This window comes from Anas platyrhynchos, chromosome 1 (assembly GCF_047663525.1).
Source record: "Anas platyrhynchos isolate ZD024472 breed Pekin duck chromosome 1, IASCAAS_PekinDuck_T2T, whole genome shotgun sequence".
NCBI classification, from domain to species: Eukaryota; Metazoa; Chordata; class Aves; order Anseriformes; family Anatidae; genus Anas; species Anas platyrhynchos.
Genome location: NC_092587.1, coordinates 97,508,521 through 97,531,599, shown reverse-complemented (window position 1 = coordinate 97,531,599; position 23,079 = coordinate 97,508,521). Strand labels below are relative to the sequence as shown.

Below are 23,079 nucleotides of genomic sequence, written 5' to 3'. Positions count from 1 at the left end.
TGCCTCAATATGTGGTGTCTATGTTTACAGCATCCTCTTTCCTACTACAACTCTGTTATTGAATTAGCCATTTAAGCTTTATTTCTCTTTAAAAGTTTCAGTAATGGGTAAATATTGTAAATATTTTTGAAGCCCAAGTATCCTCCTATTCTGACCTCTTCTCAAAAACAACATGGAACTCCTGTTCAACTGAGACATCACTGCAACTCAGCAAAAGCAAGAAGTTTATGTGCAGCAACTTACCACACTGGTAAAAAAAAAAAACCAACACTCAGTTACAAGAAAAAAACAGACTCTGGCTGGAAGCATACTGCACAACTCTAAACATGAAGGCATTGATAGCTCATCCTATCCTGCAGTACATTTGTGTGTTTCCCACTGAGAAATACATGAGAGAAACATACGTCCATGTGCAATATTTATCAGGCAGAGACAAAGTACTTTTTGAACAACAAAGTCCTTGGCATTTCCCTCGTTGAACTTTGTGCAGAACCCATTTTCCTAGTGTCTTGAGGTTCCCCGAATAACAGCACAACCCTCTGGTTCATCAACCACTCCTGCCAATGTTGTATGAACTAGAAACTTGCTGAGGATGCACCAGCATCCAGGTCATTAATGGAGATGTTAAACAGCATCAGACCCAGTATCGACCTGTGGTACAGCACTAGGGACTGGCCTCCAGCCAGACATCGTACTGCTGATCACAGCCTGTCTCACTTTTCAGTTTCCAGTCCACCTCCCTGTTTACTTTTCTGGTAATTTTGTCTATGAGGATGGTATGAGGGACGGCTCAAAAGCCTTGCTAGAGTCAGGATAAACAGCATCCAGTGTTCTCCCCTCACACGCCAAGCCATTCATCCCATCATAGAAAAATAACCTGGCTCCAGTCTGAAGCAGGAACTCCAAGAAGTTTCTCTGGGTACTGTGTTATATTCTGTGCGAGCGGATTTGATATCATCATCGAAACAACCAGAAAATACACAGGAAACCAAGCAGCAGACAGTGATAGCTTGATAATGACAAGAAAGGGAATCTGGAGGAAGTGGAGCAAAAATCTTCCTTATGCTGTTTGTCTCTACTGTTGTTGGGGAAAAGCTTCATGTTTGTAAATGCACAAGAAGTCTGTGGTTTGTAACACCATTTGCCTCTTTTGCTGAAAATATTGGTTATTAATCAAGTAAATAGCATCTGTTTTCTGTAATGGAGCTAGGACCACAATTTCTTGGTTTCAACAAGGGTTTTCAACAATGTAAGCATCAGATACAGTTATAGTCCCATTCAAAAAACAAAAAAAAAAGTATGACATTGTATCAGAGGTGTTTTTTTCTGTGTCTGAACTAAGTAAAATCACTGATAACTGAGTTTGTCTCAAAAGCCTCAATGATAAGTTCTTGTTGAGTTTCTCTGAGCTTTCATGGATCCCTGTTGCTGTGATCGAGTGGTACAAAGCAGTATGGAAACTATGGAGTAAAAAAAAAAATGTCTATGATGTTTTTGCAGAATAATCCAAGAGAGACATCACCCAAGGTCATATAAAATGATGTATATTACACATTTGGATTTGGTATGTAAGCTTGGATTTGTAGGCACTGAAGCACAACAGTGGTTTACAGTAAAGAGAGAGATTAATTTCTTATTATGTATTGGCCAATAAAGTCGAGTAGACCTGGATTAAGCATGTCTACCAGTTCAGTGAAATGCACTAGTGAATTGAAAAGCAAATCGCAGTTTGAAGCGTATTGTTTTAACCAAATATATATATAAATATATGTTTATTTATTTATTTATTTATTTTTAATTCACTGAGATGAACTAGTAGCTACTAAAGCAACTGAATAGAGAATGAAATTGCCTTTGATGCTAAAAGGGAGGAAAGAGAACTGGTTGGTAAAATCATTGGAGAAGATTAAAATCAACAAACTGATAAAACTAGTGCATCAGAGCACTGGTGAGACAACTCTCAGGAAATAAAGAGAAAAGTAGGTAATAGCTTTAAGAAACAACATTAAGAGCACAAACACAAACTACTCCAGGACTATTCCAGGACAGAGAGTTGGTAGGAAATGTAATAGATGTTCCACATGGATAAATCATGTTCTCTCCACTGACCTCCAGCACATGAAAGATGCATACAGATTGTGGACACCAAGTCAAGTAGCTGAGGAGAAGTTCACAAATAAACATTTTAAAAAAAGAAAAAGAAAAAGAAAAAGAAACACAGCAAGACAGTATTCCACAGGAGTTACAGTAATTAGTATATACAAGCAAAGTAATATTTTCTTATCAGAGAAGAAAAGCTATGAAAAAAAAAAAAAAGCCTAGACCAAAAAATACAACTGGAAGAAAAAACAACATAGACACAGCTTTTCACTGAATTGACAAATACCTGTAGGATTTTTGCCTCATTTCCAAAATCTGAAGAAAAATATTATTTATCTTCTTCATTTCAATCCTGATGTTGAAAATTGGGGTTTAAAACAAAGCTTAATCATAATCTGAGATTGCATTCCAATTTTTGAGGTTATAAACTCAACATTTTCTCAGCTATTATTTCTTCCAAATTCAATGAACAGAATGAGAATAAAGAACTGCACTAAGGTTTTGCAACATCTGCTGTTAAGATTTATGTTAAGATAAATTGCTCATAGATAAATCAGAAAGTAGACATCACCACTATTACCAAGAGTGCCCTGTAAGCATTATGAGTGAGAGTCCACACAACAAACAGGAGACTTTTCAGCCACAATCACCTAGTGCTAAAAAGCAGAAGTGACATTCTGTCAACTCTATATTTAACTAAACAGTCAGCCTGAAACAGCAGCGGCAAGGCAAAGCTGTTGCAACAGCTCTGGAGCAGGAGATCTCCAGGCTCAGTATTTCTGGAGACTGATGAAGAGAATAGAGTCATCCATCACCCATTGTATTCAGCATTATTCAACACATCAGTGTATGCTTACTGAGCAGCTGGAACAGGACAGAGGAAGCAACAGGACTGCTCTTGGGGAGTAACTATCGTAACTAGCTCATTCCGATACCCATTTCATTTTAGAGGCTCTCTCATAATAATTATTCAAAAAAAAAGTCAGCATTTCTCTAGCCATTTTCACAATTAGAATACACAGAAATTTGCAATCTAAAACATTCGTCTTGCTTAAAGCTTTTCGTGCAGATAAAATCTATTTAAAAATACCAAGTATGCACATAATAAAGAAAAAAAAATGGTTATAATCATAAAAGCATCCTTAAGTTGATTATTTTCCAGACCAAATTCCTTCAAGAGTCAAAATACACATTTTGGACTCTTTGGTTGACATCAATATGACTTCCCCATTACAAAACCTGAGAGAGGAGCTTCCCATGTGACAAAACCTACCAAGATCAGTCATGATCAGAAGTTAAGGTACCCAATGACAGCCAGAGTGACTAGACAAAGCAACTAGTCACAGTATAACGTATCAAGCTGCAACAACCCAATAGCATGCTTGTTCTCCTTTAAACCCCAGCTGTCTTGATCCCCTCTGTCAACCCTTTCTCCAGCCTCCCATTTTCCTCTTGCTGTTTCCATGCAAATTTGCTCACCTCACAGACCTGTATCTCTTCTCCCAAGCACCAAGGGCTTCTTTCTTGAGCATACTCACAGGCCCGTGCTTGGCTCATCCCATCTTCCTCCTTTCAAAGATGATGCTCTTAGAAGCGCTGACAGGTCCACTAGAACAGTTATCACCCATTGACAACCTGTACAGTTGTACATAGGATGTAGTAGTATGCATTCCTGTGAATTTCATATAGCTACGAAGAAATGAATTCTGTATCCATAATTGCCTACCGCTTGTACCACAACTTCAATGTATACAAAAGACGAGCAGAAAATTAAGTGAGATTGGTCAATTATTATGCTCTGACTAGAAGACCCATTCATGTCCGTCTTTCTTACAATCACCCCCACTGGCCACATTATTCTCTTTGCCCTAATAAGTTTTATTAATCTTACACAGCAAGCTCGAAAAGCATGAGGGCCAATTTTATTGCAGAAGGAAGATACAACAATTAGGCAGCTGAGACCTTTTAATGCCTGCCACATGTGGCTTTGGATGAGCTGTGGACTGGTAACAAGCTTTTTGTTGGCAGGGAACAGGTGACAATTGCAGCCTGACCAGGCCACCATGCTGTAAGTTAATTTTCTGAGAGGCTGCAGCTGAAGTGGTAATTGGGCCATCCCAGAGATAAGAAGTCAAACCATCATCAGTATTGCTGTTTAGAGCTGTGGAACTGCCAAGAGAACCCATTTCTCTGCATCCCTGTGGCACGATGGGACCTATCTCATTGCCAGAGCACTGTGTGTTAACATATCCAGAACAAAGTCTCCTCAGAATTTCTCATCAGTGGAAATGTTGACATGTTGCAGGTGACTGGACAGATTCCACCAAATATAATTTAAAAGGGAAAATAAAATCACAAACATGGAAACCACGCTTCTCTGCCATGGGTAACTATTACAATGGAGATTCTCCAGAGGTCTTCCCCAACACAAACACCTCCCCTAAGTTTTATTTCCTATGTCTACTTTTCAACATTTCACATGGTGCAAAGGAACCATGAGAAGTTCTTGCTTTGCACCCTTAAAATCACAACACCTGTGCACCATGATTATCAAAACCAGATTGCTCCATAGCTTAATTCTCCTCAGTTTGACAACTATATCATCCTGATGTCTGGCTGCAATGGTCCAGCTTCTGAATAAGACAAACTCAAATTGCAGCAGCTGTAGAAACCCTGGTTTAGACCCAGCTAGGCTGTTCCCTAAGAAATATGAGATCTTTTCAGAGGCTTTCAGACACAACTAACTCCTCGACAGCACCCTAGCTGTGATAGGTCCAGGTTGACAGGAAGAACAAAAAAGGATGCAGGATTGTGCTCATTATGCACTGCCAACCACAGACCAGCAGAACTGGGAAACCACTCCCTTACACTCAGCTGTGAGTTTCACTCGAGCTACTGAACACTTTTCCTAAGTAGAATCACTGAAAACCTGTTTTCACTAATTTCAAGCTAGCTGTCACATATTTCTCCCAGAGGCTGTATACATGGAAAGGTACTTCTCCTTCCCAGCAGATGATATGAAGAAGCTATACACAGCTCTGAAACAGTAACCCACCACTGACGTTTAGCACTGCAAGAAGGGCTACACTGAGTTACACAACAGGGGTGAACGGACTACCTTCTGTAGGCACTTGTCATAAACCAGGGAGTTGCTCATCATGCCCTTCTGATGCAACTGAAAGGAAAGCCTGGAGCAGTGTCAGTAGGTGCTCATCCTTGCCTATTTAGAGCTGATAAAGTGAAACGCAATTGAAAGGCACTGAGGGATCTTCATGCCTACTTCATACTTAGTGCTATATTAGTGCCTGGAAAAGGTTTCACAAGCCTGGCTTATGAAAACTGAAATTATCAAGCAATCTGTGGTTTTCTTCAGCTTGGGGACAGGGAAATAAGTGGTTTGATTAGTTGTTGGTGTTTTTTTAAACATGTACACCATCTGCATTTTTCACAACTTAACACTGCTCTTCTCTTTAAAACCAGGGTGTGATCTGGTCTGTAAAGAGTTACCCAAATAGCCCCACAAATCATTTGAGATAAATATTTGCATATTTATATTTTTACTTTTAAATTAATCTTAGAAAATTGCTCATTGCTATTTCTCATTTTCATATCAAGTACAAATTCAGATTTGTTTTTTTTTTTCTGCCATTATCAATGCAAATAGAAAGTTTAATTGAAAAAGAAGTACATTAAAGGAAAAAAAAAAAAAAAGAAAAAAAAAAAAAGAGTAGATACTTATCTGTAACATGTAACTATCTATCTAGAAAAAAAGTTTTATTTCTGCTGGGTAGGTCTTCTTGGTCTTTTCAGAGTCCCTTGTGTCGCTTTCTGTTTTCCAGCATTGAATTGCAATGAGAAACCAGTCACTAAAATGGACTGGACACAGAAGTGCTACATTTTCACCAGCAGTCTTTTACTCAGTCACAAAATTATGTTAATTGTTGATCTGAGGGAAAACAGCACATGCTTCAGAGTCCATTTTCCCAAAAAAAAAAAAAAATCAAATCTCTTTTTCCAACTCAGTCTTTAGAAGTTGCAAATATTTCGAGAGTTGTTCTGATATTTACAGTAAGAGAGGAATCATCAGCAGATTGTTCCCTTGACTGTCTTCAGGTCGGGAAAGACAAAGGCTTTTCTTGGTCAGCGTTGAGTATGTGAGTACTCTGCTAGCCTGCTGTGCATGAGATCTGAGATTTGTTAGTTCAAGGACAAGTTCAAGTACCATTAGTAGCTGAGCTGGTATTAGACCACTTATGCCTACATCATTAGGAATAATAGTCCATAAATTTATTTCCTGCTCCATAATTCTGATAGATAGTCTCTTCTAAGACATGAGGGTTGACTTCAGGTGTGTTTTTATGTGATGGTGTGGACCTGAAGTTCTCAGTCTGCAATATAAAGGAAAACATGTACCATTATATAATGTACATGTATATACATGCAGAATTTTGTAGAGCCATCATATCTACAGAGGCCAAACAAACAAGCAAGCCCAGAAGAAAACTAGCAGTCAGCAGTAGTTTTGCAAAGGAACCTTGAAGCAAAGGAGTAGGGTGCAGAGGGTGAAACCTGAACCATCAGAGAGAAACAAGTGCATTCACAAAGTCTAAACAAGACAACCTTCTGAACCTCTTTTTCTTAATGAGATTGGAAACAATTTTTGAAAAGTCAGTATTTTGAGCAAAATAGATTACAACAAACAATGCTAACTTCTCTGAGAAAACAAAACAAACAACAACAACAACAACAAATAAAAAGGTCAGGCCACAGGCATCCAACGTAGGCACCTAAAATTACTGGAAGCTTTTGACTTTGATCTAAGCAGCTCCCACTCCCGTCAGTCAAATTCTGCTGAATGCCATAGAAGAACATATCAGGAAATTAATCATTCTGGCTTCAGAGCACTGTTTGACTAGTTTGCAACAAATAAGGCACACGGCCATTAATTCCACCATGAGCAGAAAACAAAATATGAAATAATTGCTCTTTCAGTGCATTAAATGAGGCAGAAGCCCTGAGGAAAGAGAAGCATATTATCATGCTGTTAAATATGTATCAGGACACCCTGGAATTAGAGAGGAAATAAAAGTTGCAGTGGCAAATTTAACAGTGTTGTTTCCTAGCTCCTGAGTGTCTGAATTGCAGCTTAAAATATAGAAGTTTCATAGCTGTTTGTGTTGCTAAAATAGCTAATACTGCATAAGGAACTGCACCCTTTTCCCTCCATGTAAATGCCTGCCTGTTTTCATCACATCTTTAATCATGCAGATTTCTGTCATCAAGGGCAATACACATTCTTAAGGAAAAGATCAGAGTTAAGATTACTCTGTGAAGCTGAGCTGTGAACACATTAACATTGGGAAGATCTAAAATTCAGTTTAAACCTTGGTATTGCAAATTTAATTTAGAGTATTCTTAGGCAGGAAATGCACTACTCCATTCTCCATGTAGTGCTTACGCAATTACTCAGATATTCTGAGTAATGAAGTTAGGGCCATCCAAATAATAAATACCCTTCCAGACACACAGTTCCTCATTCCCCTTCTCCAAGCACAAACAGAGATAAACAGAAGTTTTTTCAGAGCAGACACGTTACAATGAAATTAAATGTTTTAGTGAATAAAACAACAAACAAAAACAAATAAAGAAACACAAAAGCGCACACACACAAAAATAAAAACCCACTTACTTCAACCAGTACTGGTGGCTCACGTGCCAATTTACGTAAGCAGAAAGCTGGAAGTAGGAAATCAAAATGGTTTGATGGGACACGGTGAAAAGTTGTTATGTGCTGCCCTCAATGCCTGAAGGACTGTCTTTGAAATAGTTGCTCTCATTGGTTAAGTTCTCACCTTTTATTCCCTGCTCCTGAATTCATTATTGTTTTATTTTCTCCTTCACTGAAAGTTTTGGTCTCCCTGGGAGACATGATTGAACTGACTCAGGTGTACTTTTCTGAGGGGACATGATAGGCTAAGGACCTCTCTTCCTTCCATTTTAAGCCTTCACTCAGGCTTCTACTCCATCCATACCCCATCACAGCCATTTTACTTAACTCCAAGAGTGGGAGGGCATTGAGTCAAGTGAGCTGACTCAATGACCAGTATGAGCTGACTCAATGCCCATGAAATCTACACGGCCTGAAAAAGTATGGTTGTACCAGAGGGAAGCATGTACATTTGACCTATTCTTACATTTGCTTAAGGGAAAACTTATGACTGCAGATGGAAACAGGATTTAGAGTGGGGGAAGGATTGTTTGCAACTAGTTGTTAGACTAGTGTCTAGACAAGTTTGTGAACACTTCTTTTTATATACTGAATTTTTATGTTGGTGAATGCAGAATGATCATTCTAAATTCTAAAAACTCAAGACCCATCCTACTCTCAGCAATTATCCCTTTCTTCCTGGATAACTCTGCTGTGAATATAATACATTACTAGTATAACAACAATGGCTCTTCTGAAAATCCAAGCTTGTTTTAAAGTTCTGTCTACTCTTTTGTTAGGACTTTTCTAAAGGGTCAATGCATCCCATGTGGACATTTTCCTCAGTCTTTCCTCCCAACCCACTCTCAACAATAATGCACATGTCCTAGTACCTGCAAGTAGTCAGACACAGAATTGTAAAACATTTCAGACTCATCAAATGACTTACCTCTGCACGTGAAAATTAAGCATAAAAGCACACCAAAACCACTGATAGCAGCGACACTTGCAGGCAGTGCCACCAGGGGATAGTGAAGCCTGGAGGAAGAGTCTGAGAAATGAGAAAAGAAAGCTAGTTACAGAGCTAGATGTCAGTATCCACTGACTATATGATGTTGGCACATGCCTTAACCAGAAAGGAGACCTAATGCTCTACCCCCGCAGCACCAATGAGCGGTGAGAGATAGATGAGCTGTCTAGACACCAACCAGGAATAGGAAATACTTCACACATCCAGTTGTTTGTAGACAAACATACTTCCATTTTCAACCCATGTGTCTGCATGGCCCCCCTTTGTTGAAACGGTATTAGTACGGCATCAATAGAACTAACTAGACAGCCCTGCAGAATGCTGTAATTAATGGCTGGTCTATCTTGATTTCTGTCCTTCATGCCTCTGCTGAGATATTTTGGTGATATGAACACTTATTTTATTAATTAACATTTAATTAACATTAATTATTTATTAAGAACAATTAATTTGTTCTTACAAATTTTACAGTCAAACTTATATCAGATCTAACACAGACAGCTGAGAAGCTAAATTTTACCCTTTACTACCTTTGGGCCTGAAAAAGATTGATTAAGAGTCACACACAGACAGTCTCCAAGGAAGTTTTCCAGTGGGGAGCTGGACAAAATTCAGCTCTGGGGGTTAAAAGTTTCACATAAAAAATTAGTGAACTGCATCACAGTTCCTGTGGAGAGCAACTTTTCTATCATTACTGATTAAAAAGGGTCACTGAAACAGAAAGAGGAACTGTTGTAAAATAAATAGAGATACAAGTAAACTCACACTGGAAGCTTCCCCATATCATGCCATCAACTGGTTTCAGTTGATTAAATTATTAATTTCTCTATCAATATGTATGAGAACTTTGGCTTTTCACCCCACTAACCAATCTGCCAAACCCTGGGATTCAGCTAGAACAGCTTCACAGAAAAACACAAAGAATCACAAGAGAATGATGACAAGCAATTACAGAATGATGTTTATTACCTGACAGATCTAGGGAGAGATTCTGGTTCATAGCTGGGTGGGTAACCAGGCAGGTGACAGTGGTGTTCATGCTGTTGACCCAGCCAATGTAGCTGACTCTGGTCACTGTTCCATTGCCATGTTTGAATTCTTCCTCAGAGCTGTTATTACTTGCAGGAATCCAGGAGATTTTGGCAGCTGGCTTTCCAGCAGCAGCTTGGCAGACAGCCACTCTGCTCTTGTCAGAGGTCAGAGTCACTGTAGGAGGGACTGCAGAAGAAAAAAGACCACAGTTGTTAATTCTAGTTCAGGGTGAAGTTTCCAACTGAGAAACAGAATAGGTGGTATTTTTTAGTTTACATGGCCAATCCAAGACATTTTAAAATAATTTGGAATATTAGCACCAATCATCTTCAGGGGAAAAAAAATACATCAAAGTCCAAGGTAAATAAATATCTCTAAAATATGCTAGCTGCATTAAAAAGTATTGTTCCCTCATGTTTTCCAGAAGATGACTATAGATCTTACAGGAGAAGATGGGATGATGGACAGAGCTGGATTAAATGTAGATTTATAAGTATAGCAGTGTACATACTGGGAAAAGAAAAAAAAAAAAAAAAAAAAAAGCTTACTGAAGCTATACCTAAAACATTACATGCAAGCTAAAAGATTACATAGAACTACATAGAACTATAGAACAGCTTGGAAGGGACCTTAAAGACCACCCAGCTCCAATCCTCTGCCATGGGCAGGGACACCTCCCACTAGATCAGGTTGCCCAAAGCCCAATCCAACCTGACCTTGAACACCTTCCAGAGCTTCTCTGGGCAGCCTGTGCCAGTGCCTCACCACCCTCAGAGTAAAGAATTTCTGTCTTATATCTAATCGAAGGTAGAATCTAGAATTAGATATATAGGCTAGAATATAGGTAGAATCAAGAATTTGACAGTCTGGAAAGAAAGGAGAAATTGGACAAGAACTATTCTGCCTAAAGCCCAACAATTCATATTCTACATTTGACAAAACAAGTAAAGGCTTGGACAATGTCTAAGGCATTATTAAAAAGGCAAGACCCTGCAAGGAAGAAGAAAAAACTTCAAGAGACAAAAACTATCAGTAGCAATTATTGATTTACGAATAAATTTTCCATAAACGTTCTGAGCATAACTAAAAATTGACTAATATAATCAGAATACAAACTTCTCTCACAGTAAAATGTTTCTTGAAATTTAAGGAAACCTAGAGAAAATTTACCAATCTGAGAAAGATTATCTGATATATTGGTTATGTTTCCTAACACACTTTTGTTCCCGCCTAGGTTGAAAATAGCCTAGTTTCATTTTTATTTTAGTGATGCAGCCTTACAGACAATTTTCAGTGTTTCTGTAAGAGTGAAATATTTCCAGATAATGTCTTGAAACTCTCTCTTCTTTCCTACTTGGCTCTTACCCACACAAAATACACATCATGTGCATTGTGAATTTTGGTTCAGCACCCTTCTGCTCAGCTTAAAGCGGGAATATTTATTTAATATCTTCTACTTACATTAACTTAAGCAAACATGTGTACTCCTGGTTATGGGAACATTCATACAACATTCAAATCCTGTGTTATGCCCAAAGAACTACCTCAGAAACTACCCAGAGCATTGCATTTCATACATCTTTGCCTGTTCATGAGTCAGAAGGGAAAAAAAAAAAATATATATATATATATCCCTAAAACAGCCCAGTCCTATTCTGTAACTCTTCATGCCTCCTTCCCCTCTCCAAACAGACAGTCCAACTGAATTAAGTTTCTACGTTGTTTTCAATCTCAGTATACATCCAAAATGAATTTGGTCTTTTAACACCAAATAAAGCCATTTTTATCTCCATCCAACAACTACAAAAAAAAAAACACTAGGTGTGTCTTACCTATCACAGACAGGGAAGAGGAAAAATGAAAATTCCCCATATCAGTGGCAATTTCACAGGTGTAATTTCCCTCATCACTCAGGTTCACAGGGTAAATACGAAGAGCAGGGTCCCTGTCAGGTGAATATTTCCACATCATCCTCTCACTGCAGTTTAACTTTGTCTCGTTGCGATCATTTCTATAGGCCAAAGAGCAGGAAGTGTTGGATTTTATCTCCCATGTCACCATTACCAAATACATTTTGGAGGTGGAAGCACAAGTCAACACAGCCTCATCGCCAGCCTCCACATTCACAATGTTATAAGCTACATAAGAAAACAAAAACGAGACAGAGAGAGAGAAAAAAATGGAAAAAAAAAAAAAGTCAAAAGTTAAAAATGATGTTACAGCCTTCATCAAAGCATAGGCATGGCTCTTGGCTTCACCACACTTTAAAATCTCTATTTTCTTACTGTACTGGCAGCCTTGGGTACATATTGCTCTGTGCAGGCACATATAAGTCATATTCAGTTTCCTGGTCCTCCTTCCCACTGTCACTGACTTTGAAGTCTGGAAATGCAGTGGAAAAGGTGTCTTTCCTGTGTGGATACTGTGCAGTTACATTATATTGTGCTGGGTCTGTCTGGGGTGGAGTCACCTTTCCCTGCAGCAGCCCACACAGTGCTGTGCTCTGCACTCGTAGCAGGAACAGCACTGATATCACTCCAGTGTTGTGTCTATTGCTGCGTAGTGCTGGCACAGCATCAGGACTCCTTCCAAGCCCCCAAGAGCCAGCAGGCTGGGGGTGGGCAAGTGATGGGGAGGGGACATTGCCGGGGCAGCTGACCTAAACCAACCAAAGGGATATTCCATAATACCTGATGTCACACTCAGCAATAAAAAATTGGGCTCCTGTGGGGGTGGGAGCTGTCTTCCCGAAAACTGCTATGCATTTTGAGGCCCTGCTTCCCAGGACGTGGCCAAACATCACTCGCTGATGGGAAGTAGAGAATAACTTTTTTTTCCCCCCTTTCTCTCTGTGCCTCTGTGTGGCCTTGTTTTTTTTTATTATTATTTTTTTTTATCCCCCCCCCCCTTTTCCCTTTAATTAAATCAATCTCATCTCAAACCTTCTCCCCCTTCCTCTTTGAGGAGGGGGCAGTGAGAGATCGGTTGTGGTGGAGCTCGGCCACCCACCAAGTAAAACTACCACAGATATATGCTGATGAGCTACAAGTCCTTCATCTTTTTTTGGTCAGCAGTTTCCTATTGCTTTAATACGGGCTTTGAAAACCCATTGGGGAGGCCAAGATTCACCCTTAAGGGAAAGAAAAGTTTAGTTGTTTTTTGTTTGTTTGTTTGTTTGTTTTGTCTTAGAAAAGTACACTGTTATTGAGTTAGCTGCCTTAGTTAAAATCCAAGTAAAACCTGGGAGATGACTACACCTGTAACAATGGTAAAACACTTGGTGCAGTAGTTCTTGGCTCACATGTAACATGGAGCATATATAAACACCTTTTCTGCCAGAAACCATAGATCTCCTGATGATCACAGCTGAACAGAAGATGCATCTTCAGATGATTTGTGTTTTGGATCCCTATTAGGTATATTATCCTGTGTCACTCTGGGAAGCACAGGATTATTTTTCCAGCTGAGATGACATCACTCCTCATGCTCACATTAAAAAATAAGCAAATTCCTCTGGGGAACTGTGAAGTGTCAGCATATGTGCAAGTTGGTAATACAGAGTACCACACAGTGGCTGTTGCTTGGACCTTTCTCACTTACCTGACCCTTCAACCAGGCTGAAAATCAAGAAAAGGAGTGCAGCCAGAACTGACCACGTCTGAGACATCTTTAGCAAAATGAATCAACACTGCAGAAACTGAAGGCAAAGGAAACGATATGTAGTCACAAATTGTCACGCAAATACCTTCAAAGAGAACAAAAAGTAAAACCTTTGTTTCCTTTGAAAACAGATGTTCTAAAAAAGACCCCATGTCAAGTATTATTCTTATGCTGGAGGGAGAAAGTAAAAAGGGCTTCAAAAACAAACAAACAAACAAAACTACTATTTACAAGAAAATTAAATAAAGAGGGGGATAAAAAAATAAAATAATAAAATAAAAATAAAAAACAGGATCTCTGACACCCTTTTCCAGTCACCTCTAGCTGCTCACTATTCATGGCAAGTCCAACTAGCTAGCACAAGGATAACTACAAATCTCTTACTGCTGCTTTGTAGACTTGCCTGCAGAAGATAAAAAAAAAAAAAAAAAAAAAAAAAAAAAAAAAAACTTTTGCCGTAGAAAACATGCATGTATTACAACTCCTTTTGAAAAATCAAGGTAACAGCATGTATAGGAGAGTTCAGGATCTAGACTCAACTATTTGAAGGAAATAAACTAAAGAAATTTTTCATAACCCTTGCCCTGCTTCTAATTTCTCAAAGGGTCACTCCGTTTCTTCAGTAAAACTAAAAAGGCAACTGTCTTCTACTGTCTTCTTGCAAGAGAACAAAAATATGAGTTTGTTTCCTGCTTTAGAATTTAGAAGAATTTAGTAACTTACATCCCTAGCTATGTATGCTTTTTAACAAATTGTATCTTACAAATTGCTAGCTCCTTTTTGGCATAAGGGCACCTGTTCATTGGTAAGATTGAGATGCTACTTTCATCCAAATCCATAGTTAGCCAGTTTACAGAAAAAAAAAAAAAAAAGAAAAAAGAAAAAAAAAAGAAGCGCATGCTATCCAGAAGCTTTCCAATCAAAATATATATCATTCACAATGGAGAATTTTGATGAAAACCCATTCAGCTGTTGCTTGAACATGAATTTGGCAAGGAACATTACTGATACTTTCCGACAGTTGGGTAACATACATAAATGAATCAATTTTTTTATGGCAAAATTGTATAGCACTGTACTGAAAAATATACATATGTATTCCCACAGTCAAACTCCCACCTTCTTCTGCTCAGGTCCCAAGACCTGCATCTGACTGTGGACGAGCACCCAGCTGCAGCTCCCACCAGCTATGTTACAGCAAAGGGCTTCACAACCAATGCACTGCTGTGCCCTCCACCGCTGTGCAATAAAGCAGAGGTCCCAGCATGTGTCTGTTTTCACGACACTACAGTAGCACACCTTGCATGGTGTTTTCTGATGTTACTGTCCAACCTGCCAACGAAGTTCTCATTTTCTAGCACTCACCTCTGGATTCTCTCAAACGTTCTTTTTGGTCATCCTTTTCTTATTCTCTCCCTTCTGCTGTCATTTGTCTCTCTTCAATGCTCCGCTTTCTGACTTAGTCACCCACACCTAGAGATAATTGGAAGATGATGTTGCCATCCTATGGCAGCTATGGCAAGTACTAACATGTTGTTTACATTCCCAAGTCAAAAGCCAATACATGCCAAACTAGCAAGTATCTTTCTGTCATACTTGATCCCAAAATGTCGTGTGTTGCTACAGGACACATGCAGCCTATTATAATCATGCACTCTTCACACCCATATGCAAATGCATTTTGTGGTACTTGCTGAGAGGAGGAGGAGGAAAGGCAGACAGGGTTCTGTGCAAAAAGAAACCTCAGCTGGTATCGATTTCTGTAAAATAACAGGATGCAATGATGCTACATCCTTAATGTAAAATATAACAAGTGAGGACACTTGGTGCACAGAAAAACAAAACAAAACAAAACAACAACAACAAAAGGACCAAGCCAAAACAAAAAGAACAATGCCAGACTTGTGGCATGGAAAAACAAATGTAGCAACATTTGTGATCTGAGTGCAAGAGGCAACAGTACTTATACACAATGCAATATGTATACACAACAGCTTGATAGGTTTTCTGCACAGTTCTAACAAAACAGCTATGTATCTAGATGGAAAGTTTTCACTGCAACCCAAAAATAATGCTCATACAAACACATTGGTCAATATTCTACTACTAACATGCAACTGACAATGAAACTCTTATACCACCAAAATCCCAAATTTCATTGTCTATTCAATTAATATCCTTGCCATAAGTTACATTTTTTGTTTTGTGTAATTCACTACTATTGTAAGAGTTGGTTGGTTGGTTGTTGCTGGTTTTTGCAATTTGAATAAATGACGCATGCAAAAGCTGCTGTCGATGAAAAAACTTAATTTTTTTCTTAACAGAAAAATAAACAACATTATTTTGGGCCAAAAATATGCACAGAAAATTGACCCAAATTGCAAATAGTTTTCCAGTCTTTTTTTAAAAAGAAAATAAATAATAATAATAAAAAAATCCCTCCACAACGCTTATCAGTAAATTCAATATTCACCAATTTTGATGGACCTATAAATATTCATACACGGCATATTGTGATATTGGAATTTGTCCCAGGAAACTATCTTTTTTTAAATGCATACAAATCATATATATATATATGGGGTGTATTTGCACAAAACTACAGATATTAATGATTAAGAAGGGGGCCTTACAGAAAGAACAGACAATATTACTCTGTTTAAATATTCATGTATGAAAAACAGAATTTAGATTGCAATTTTTAAGGTTCACAATCCTTGAATACTTACGCCTCTAAGCAAGAAGTAAATCTCAGAGTAAAACCCAAAAAAGAAGAAACCAAGCACAGCTGAATCAAATTCATTTAGAAGTAGCAAATGAATATATGCAGATTGTCTTGTGTTATTTCCTTTGATGGAATTAAAATGCCTCAATAACTACATTAAAATAAATTAAAATTTTAACTCAGCCTCGATTGCAGTGGCTGGCATGAGCCCATGCAATGCGTGCGTCACTCTTTCACTATCCTCTGTGCTCCAGCTGGGGAATGGCACTGCTCATGCTTGGTTTCCTCCCTGTGAACGCTGAGGCAGGGGGAAGTTACCCAGTTATCAGCCTGGAGAAGAGTCCTTCAGCTACAGCAGCATGGGAGGTGAACAGCAGCCATGACAGTGTGCTCTGGTCTTCTGATACTCTTAGTCCTGGGGAAGAGAAGGGAGATGTTAGCACACACATTTGGTCCAACTAGGATGCTACTCCCAGTGTCCAGTTCCTGCACACCAAGGAACTGCACTGATGTACCTGGAGCTCCCCTCCCACTCTGCCCTCACGAGGGGCTCAGAAGCAAAGACATGAGAAGGATCTCAGCTCAGGACTTGTCTACACCAGACAGTCCCTCTTTTCAGTTGTACAGTTCACTAATTTCTTTTCGTTGACGTTCCTGAGACTTCAACATGCAGCTGATTTGTCTCACAGACAGACATAGCTTCTTGCCCCACTGAAACAGCTCAGTGAAAATAAACCATCTGATTGTACATCCCCCCTGAGGAGGATGTGACACAGTTAAAACTAGGAAAATAAACTGCTTTCAGACACAGAAAACAAACCACAGCCTTAAGTTACCTAATATTACACATCAAAAGCAAGCTACAAGCCCTGAGCTATGTGAAACAACTTAAAGTGAATAAATAAAAGCCAAGTCCAACATAATGAAAATGTATTTAACACAAACTGAAGACAAAAAAAAAAAAAAAAAAAGTACAGCTCATAAAGAACCAGTTATCCGTGCATCAGTCATCATCACTAACATTTTTAAATGTCACGTAGCCACTGCCATCATTAACAGCAACATATAACTCTGCTTTGCAGTGGAAACACATTGTGCAGTACAGCAAAGACTCTCAAAAGCCCATTCTGTACAACAGCTGCTGTCTCTGGGCAGAGGAGGACAGGAAAGGACAGGAAGAAGAGGAACCAGTGCACACTGCTCTGCCAGCTCTCCCACCTCTTACACAAGTATAAGCTATCAGTAAAGAATATCCAAAGCAAGGATACATATTTAAAGTCCAAACCCACCCTTCTGATGCATCCAGAGCCTTCATGCAGCCTTCAGCCATTATGATGCATGCAAATTTACACCTCACCAGCAAGTCCCCTCTTCTCAGAGCCATGCTCCCCTATAACCAGGCAGGTGTGATTTCTGCAGGTGTGAGCTCCTACTTCTTATGTGGGGCTGGCTGTCATCTTGTGAGGCCAGGAGACCTTATACTGAGCACTTGGCAGCCACATCACAATGACTCAGAAGGCTGCAGTCAGCGAACAGAGCCTGGAGTGAGAGGTGGTGGGACATCCATAGGCCACCTTCTACCTCTACCTGCCCTTTGGGGCCTGAGCAACTCTCTAAGTCGGGATACCTGCTGGTAAAATAAATGCAATAAATATCAGAGCAGTTCAAATAGCAGCCTCAGGTGTTCTCCCATTCCTCCTCAAAGTTTTAACACCATCCACAAGACATCATTTTTAACAGTTGCCTGAGGAAACAACACAGTGCTAATGTCTGCGTCTCTGCATTTCCTGTGCATCTTAGCTCTGGGCTATTTTTGAGCAGCCTATTCACTGCTTATGACAAATTTTGCAGCAGGTCTGAGAGTGGTCTGCAGTCCCCACTCAGGGGACAGATTCTGCTTAACTGGTGTCCTCCGTTGCTCCCAAGCAATGATCCACCCTTTAATCCCTCAGCTGGAAATAAAGTTACATACATGAAGTTTACAGGCAAACTTTGAATGTCCTGGAAGGACGACAAATTATGCCAAAAGAAGCAGCAAGTAGATATTCCCAGAGCTGTTTATTCTTAGAAACTGAGATGCATTTTGGGGATGGGGAAGGTTGCATGCTTGCTCTGTCCTGAGTTATCCTCCTTAACCATTTGCTGCTGGACACTGCAAGTGGGACTTTGGTGAGGGGACTTTGGTTTGACTTTACAGCCTTCTGGTATTTTTATTCTCCAAAAAATAGTCTGGCCCTGGAAATGCATCCATGAAGGCCTCTACTAGCATGGCAGAAGATTGTTAACACCATTAGAGACTGTAAAAGCTGCAATTTCTTCTCAGGCTCCGTGTTCAGCTCATACTTTCTGGCATAAGTGCAAGCCACAGATGGTTCTTAGCTGCTAAATTCAACCCATCCAGTTCATAAGCCAGTTTCATTCAGTTCCAAATAGGAAAAAAAAAAAAAAAAAAAACCTTTCTCTATGAACTGGGAAACAGAGGGTAAGAGGGTAGATGGATTCCTGAAAGGCTGAGAACTAGCCTAGTAGAAGGAGCTATCAAAACAGTTATGAAGTATTTGTACTGAACTGCAAAATTAGAATTTTCTGATTTTTTTTACCTGGAGGTAAATATGTTTGAAAAATCCTTCACAGTGGGGTACACATTTGTGGTGTCTATATGCTGTTTGTCAAGATATTAATGTTTGGAATAATACTAATATTAATATTACAATAAAGCGTGTGGGTTTTTTCCCTAGCAGGGAGGAAAACAAGCAAAACAGCAGATGTGTATATTGGCTCTTTGTTTGTATTTTTTTTTATCTTTAGTAGCTGTAATTCAACAAAGCAGGTAGGAATCCTGTCTCCTTTCAAAAATATTTACCTTCTTAACACCAGCTCACCCAGAAAATAGCTAAGTCCCATGAAGTTACTATACGAGCTAAATTGTACACGGCACATCCATAGCTGCCTTGCAGCCAACCTATTCAGAAAGCACTGTAACCCAGTAATAGAGAGTAGGACCATAGGATATATAGGAGTAAGAATAGCCTCTGGTAGGCCCCTTCTGTTCCTTTCAGGAAGGGAGAGTTGTTTGCTCTGGAAAACAAACAAACAAACACAAAGAAAACAAACAAAAGCCACAAGAAAAAAAAAAAAAAAAACTGTTCCAAGTACATAACAGCTTGATTTTCCCAGGTACAAACCATCTGTGGTTCTCACCAATGTCAGCAAACATGGGGAGGGAACACTGCTGATAATGAAGCCTTTAAAACCTGACACTTCCAAGGTAAAATGTCCAGAAGCACTGTCTATTGCTTTTTACAGAAACCAAGAAAAAGGATTTTTATTATTACTTTTTTTTTTTTTTTAACTGCAGCTAACCTCTGCCTAATTGTACAGCCAGTAGACCAGCATGGCCATGCTCAGCAGCTTCTGCTGCTGGCCCTACAAAATCTACTTACCAACTGTGGATCAGTAACCCGTTCATCGTGGACTTCTCTCTTGATCCCAATACTCCAGCAACAAAATATATTTACAGCAGAGATGCCCATGACTTTAGCTACTTCATTTAATGTTTCTTATGGACTTACTTCACCTTGTTACTTGTTTCCCATGAACAATCTGAGAACCAACAACCCACAAGTACAATGACTATCTTCAGAACTGTGGATAATCTAAGAAACAGGCTCCAACATATTCAACAATGAACAGAGACCATTTACTGGTAGACACTTAGCTCCCAAAACTCTTCACTTAAGAGTTGTCCAGGGAGTCTGAGATATGTACCAAAGGTTTCCCTCCCATGTTACAGCCTGATGTATTGGCCTTCCACTCCACAGCCAAATGTGACCCTATGCATCACACATCCTGAAATGCTTGTAAAGATGCCTCAAACCTCAAATAATACCCACTTTAGAAAGAACGGAAATAGTGGCAGATCTGATATGTAGCAGAAATGAAACCCAGGTGGTCCTTCCGCACCCATTAGTCAGTCTTAGGTGTAGTCCAACTGACTGTAGTTTAGGCAGTGCCAAGCAGGGGTAGAGCCACAGAGGACTACTCTCTACCTCAGCTAGTCATTGCTCCTTCACCCCAGGGAAGCCAATATTGTCCCAAAGCTTCAGCTTCCTCCTTCCATGGATAGCTGTAAATATCCTGTAAGTAGTCCCTGGAACCACCCCAAAACTCAGTTAGGAATCAGCTACTCCAGTCATGAGGAGCTACGTACTTGGCCCTCCTTAGACTTGTCATATATAAATCGATTTTTGCACGCTTTAATTTTCAAGAAATGAGAACTTGCTGCCCCTTCTGCTTATATAGAGCATCTGAATCAGCTTTGACATACATGAAATCATGTAGCAAAGGAGAAGGTTCAGTAGGCTTCTTTCAGTGGATTCTGTTTCTGTGGTTCTTAAATGGAGTGGAACAAATAAGCAGTAAAATAAAGCATACTAGCATCAAGGTGACATTTATCACTGACTATAATCTCCTGGTGCCATTGAATAAACCATAGTGGGTGTTTCTGCTTTTACCTATTTCTTCCCTTACTATACGAGCTTCTCCGCTGTCGTAAACTCCCCTTCTTACAGAGTAGCTAATACCTATAGCTCTGCACCTCTTCATGGTTCAGAAGACTCCTCCCCAGTGTTTTCCAGTCAGACTTCACAGACCAGCTCTTTTCCATGCATCTGGTTAGCAGCACTTCTGGCAGAGCTATGCTCAGTGCGAGGGAGTGCAGTGCATCCTACAGGGTGTCCTCATTCAGGTTTGTGCTGCCTGAACTGCCTCCTCCTTTCACAACACAGTGGTCTGCAGGGTGGAAAAAGTGACAAGAAGTCAGGTCATTTCTCACAAACGTTGATGCTATCGCTGACTGTGGTAAAAGTTCTTTGTTTTCTCATTTCCCCATGGTGGCTTATCACACAGCCCAGAGAAGCTCCTCTCAGTGGAGCAATGCATGCTCCATGCTGTGAGAACATGCACATCAGGTCTTTAGGATCCTTGTTCAACATCCTAAGGTGCTGTGTGGAAAGATGAGGCAAGGCACTATGAAACAAGGGGAGGGGAGAGGGAAGTAAGAGGTACAAGAAAAAAAAAAAAAGTACAGTGGCCAGGAAGCATCAGAAGCGGCCTCAGGAAGTGTCACGCTGGTCTACCACAAGGCTTTGGCTGTGTACATTTATGCTGCAGCCCACAGTCTTCTTCCCACCCCCTGCCCACAGGCCCACATCATCAAGGCCCTGAGTCAAGCTCTCCATCCCCCTTCCACCTGCTTCAAAGGTAAATAGCCCTGTAGCTTTTAAACCACTGAGGTGAGGTGGGGTTACAGTACAGTCACAGGATAACCACAAGATGAGTAACAGGCACATCCACACTGCTGGGACTTGTTAAGAGGGTGCAGTGTAAGTAACAAGAAGAGTCACATCTCACAGAGGTGCCGGGAGGCCAGGGCTGGTACCAAAATGAAGGTGAGAGAGCAAAATGGTGCTGGCAGTGCTGCTTCACCAGTTTTCCTCGCCTCTTTTCCTCCTAAACTCCCTGCTTGGAAAGCCGAGAGACACGTACCTCACAGCCCTCCTACTCAGCAGGAGAAGGTCCCTGCACTATTTGCTTAGTCTCCATCACTAAAAATCTGTGTTGCACATTGTTTCTACGTGGTTTGTTGTCAGAGCTAGTTTACGACTCCTGTAATGATAAATAGCCTCTAGCTAAAGGAATTAAAAATGCATCCAAAGGGATTTACTGCGTGCACCTTTGAACTACACAGGTTTCCAGCAAGTCACTTTGAACAGGATAATTTTCCTGAATGAGAAAATAAGTCATGTAAAAAGAAGGTAACTTGTAGACACCCAGTACAGCTTACATGGAAGTCCTTGCAACTCAACAATGAAGGAAACAAAATCTCAAAGTCCAGGTGTGATACTCTGGAATTCAGCACTTCTGCTCAGCCAGACCTACATACTTATTCTGTAAAACAGGTATGGCTGTGGCATGTGTGGACTTCTCCAAACTAGCATTAATGAGGGCACAAGGAACAGTGATCTCAGTATGCCCATAAGGGATCCTGGCTGACTGCATACTTGGACCGTTAGCTTTTCATTGAGAAAAAAAAAAAAAAAAAAAAAAAAAAAAAAAGACATTTACAATGGGAAGCTTTAGACTACCAGTCTGTATTTCTTTGTAGGTTCTAGAAACATGTTCTTCAGAATCTATCCAAACTTGCCTTTTCCTCTTCACACAGGGCAGTTCTGAGAAAGGAAAAGAAACACTCACTATAGGTTTCTGATCAGATCCTTAAAGAAAGTCCAGCTACATATGGCTACACTGTTGTCAAGAAAAGATCATCGTGACTTGTGAAAATTAGCATTTTCTTATTACTGAAGGGCACTTACCTGGCAGAACGCTTACAGTCTTGACAAAAGTGTCCTCCATATCAGTATGTACCTCTATAACAATTAAAACAGTCAGAATGCATAGATATTTTAGAGACTGTGAAGTCATACTGACTGAAGTTTATCATTAAGTGTGTTCCTGTCCCTTCCCAGTTACTGTGGAATTACACTTATGCTCTCTCCCTCAATATAAAATGCATCTTTTGTCTTATTGCATACATTCCTGATGCAAGCACCTTGTATTTATGACTCTCTTCAACTCACGGTAGTGAGTTGCTCTCAGTTTCACAGTAGTTACAAAGAGAACTTTTTAGAAGCAGTTTCTATGCTTACACATTGCATAGAAAACTAAAGAATTAAAACCTCTTTGAGCTCAAGAGATGTGCTTTTTTAAAATTCCTTCTTCACCTTCTAGTGCCTTACAAAAAAATCAAAACATAGTTCTCATTAG

At 39.8% G+C, this 23,079-nt stretch overlaps 1 protein-coding gene across 4 annotated transcripts in view; it reads right to left on the bottom strand.

Moving 5' to 3' along the window:
• The window catches only part of LOC101797774 (cell surface glycoprotein CD200 receptor 2), a 35,692-nt gene extending 13,207 nt beyond the window's left edge, over nt 1-22,485 (bottom strand). The window contains exons 1-9 of one of the 4 annotated variants that reach the window (XR_005268466.2): nt 22,381-22,485; nt 20,852-21,045; nt 16,573-16,669; nt 14,895-15,002; nt 13,470-13,614; nt 11,702-12,007; nt 9,807-10,055; nt 8,757-8,858; nt 7,790-7,836 (exon numbers count right to left, since the gene is read on the bottom strand). Coding sequence is in view for 1 of the 4 variants with exons in the window: in XM_072025622.1 (XP_071881723.1) it covers nt 6,366-6,488; nt 7,790-7,836; nt 8,757-8,858; nt 9,807-10,055; nt 11,702-12,007; nt 13,470-13,536 (894 nt within the window). In the remaining 3 variants the exon portion in view is untranslated. Of the gene's footprint in view, nt 1-4,285; nt 6,489-7,789; nt 7,837-8,756; nt 8,859-9,806; nt 10,056-11,701; nt 12,008-13,469; nt 13,615-14,894; nt 15,003-16,572; nt 16,670-16,769; nt 16,985-20,851; nt 21,046-22,380 lie in introns of those variants that run through there. The other 3 variants (XM_072025622.1, XR_011804072.1, XR_005268467.2) reach the window with 3 other exon arrangements.
• Nucleotides 22,486-23,079: the final 594 nt, after the last annotated feature.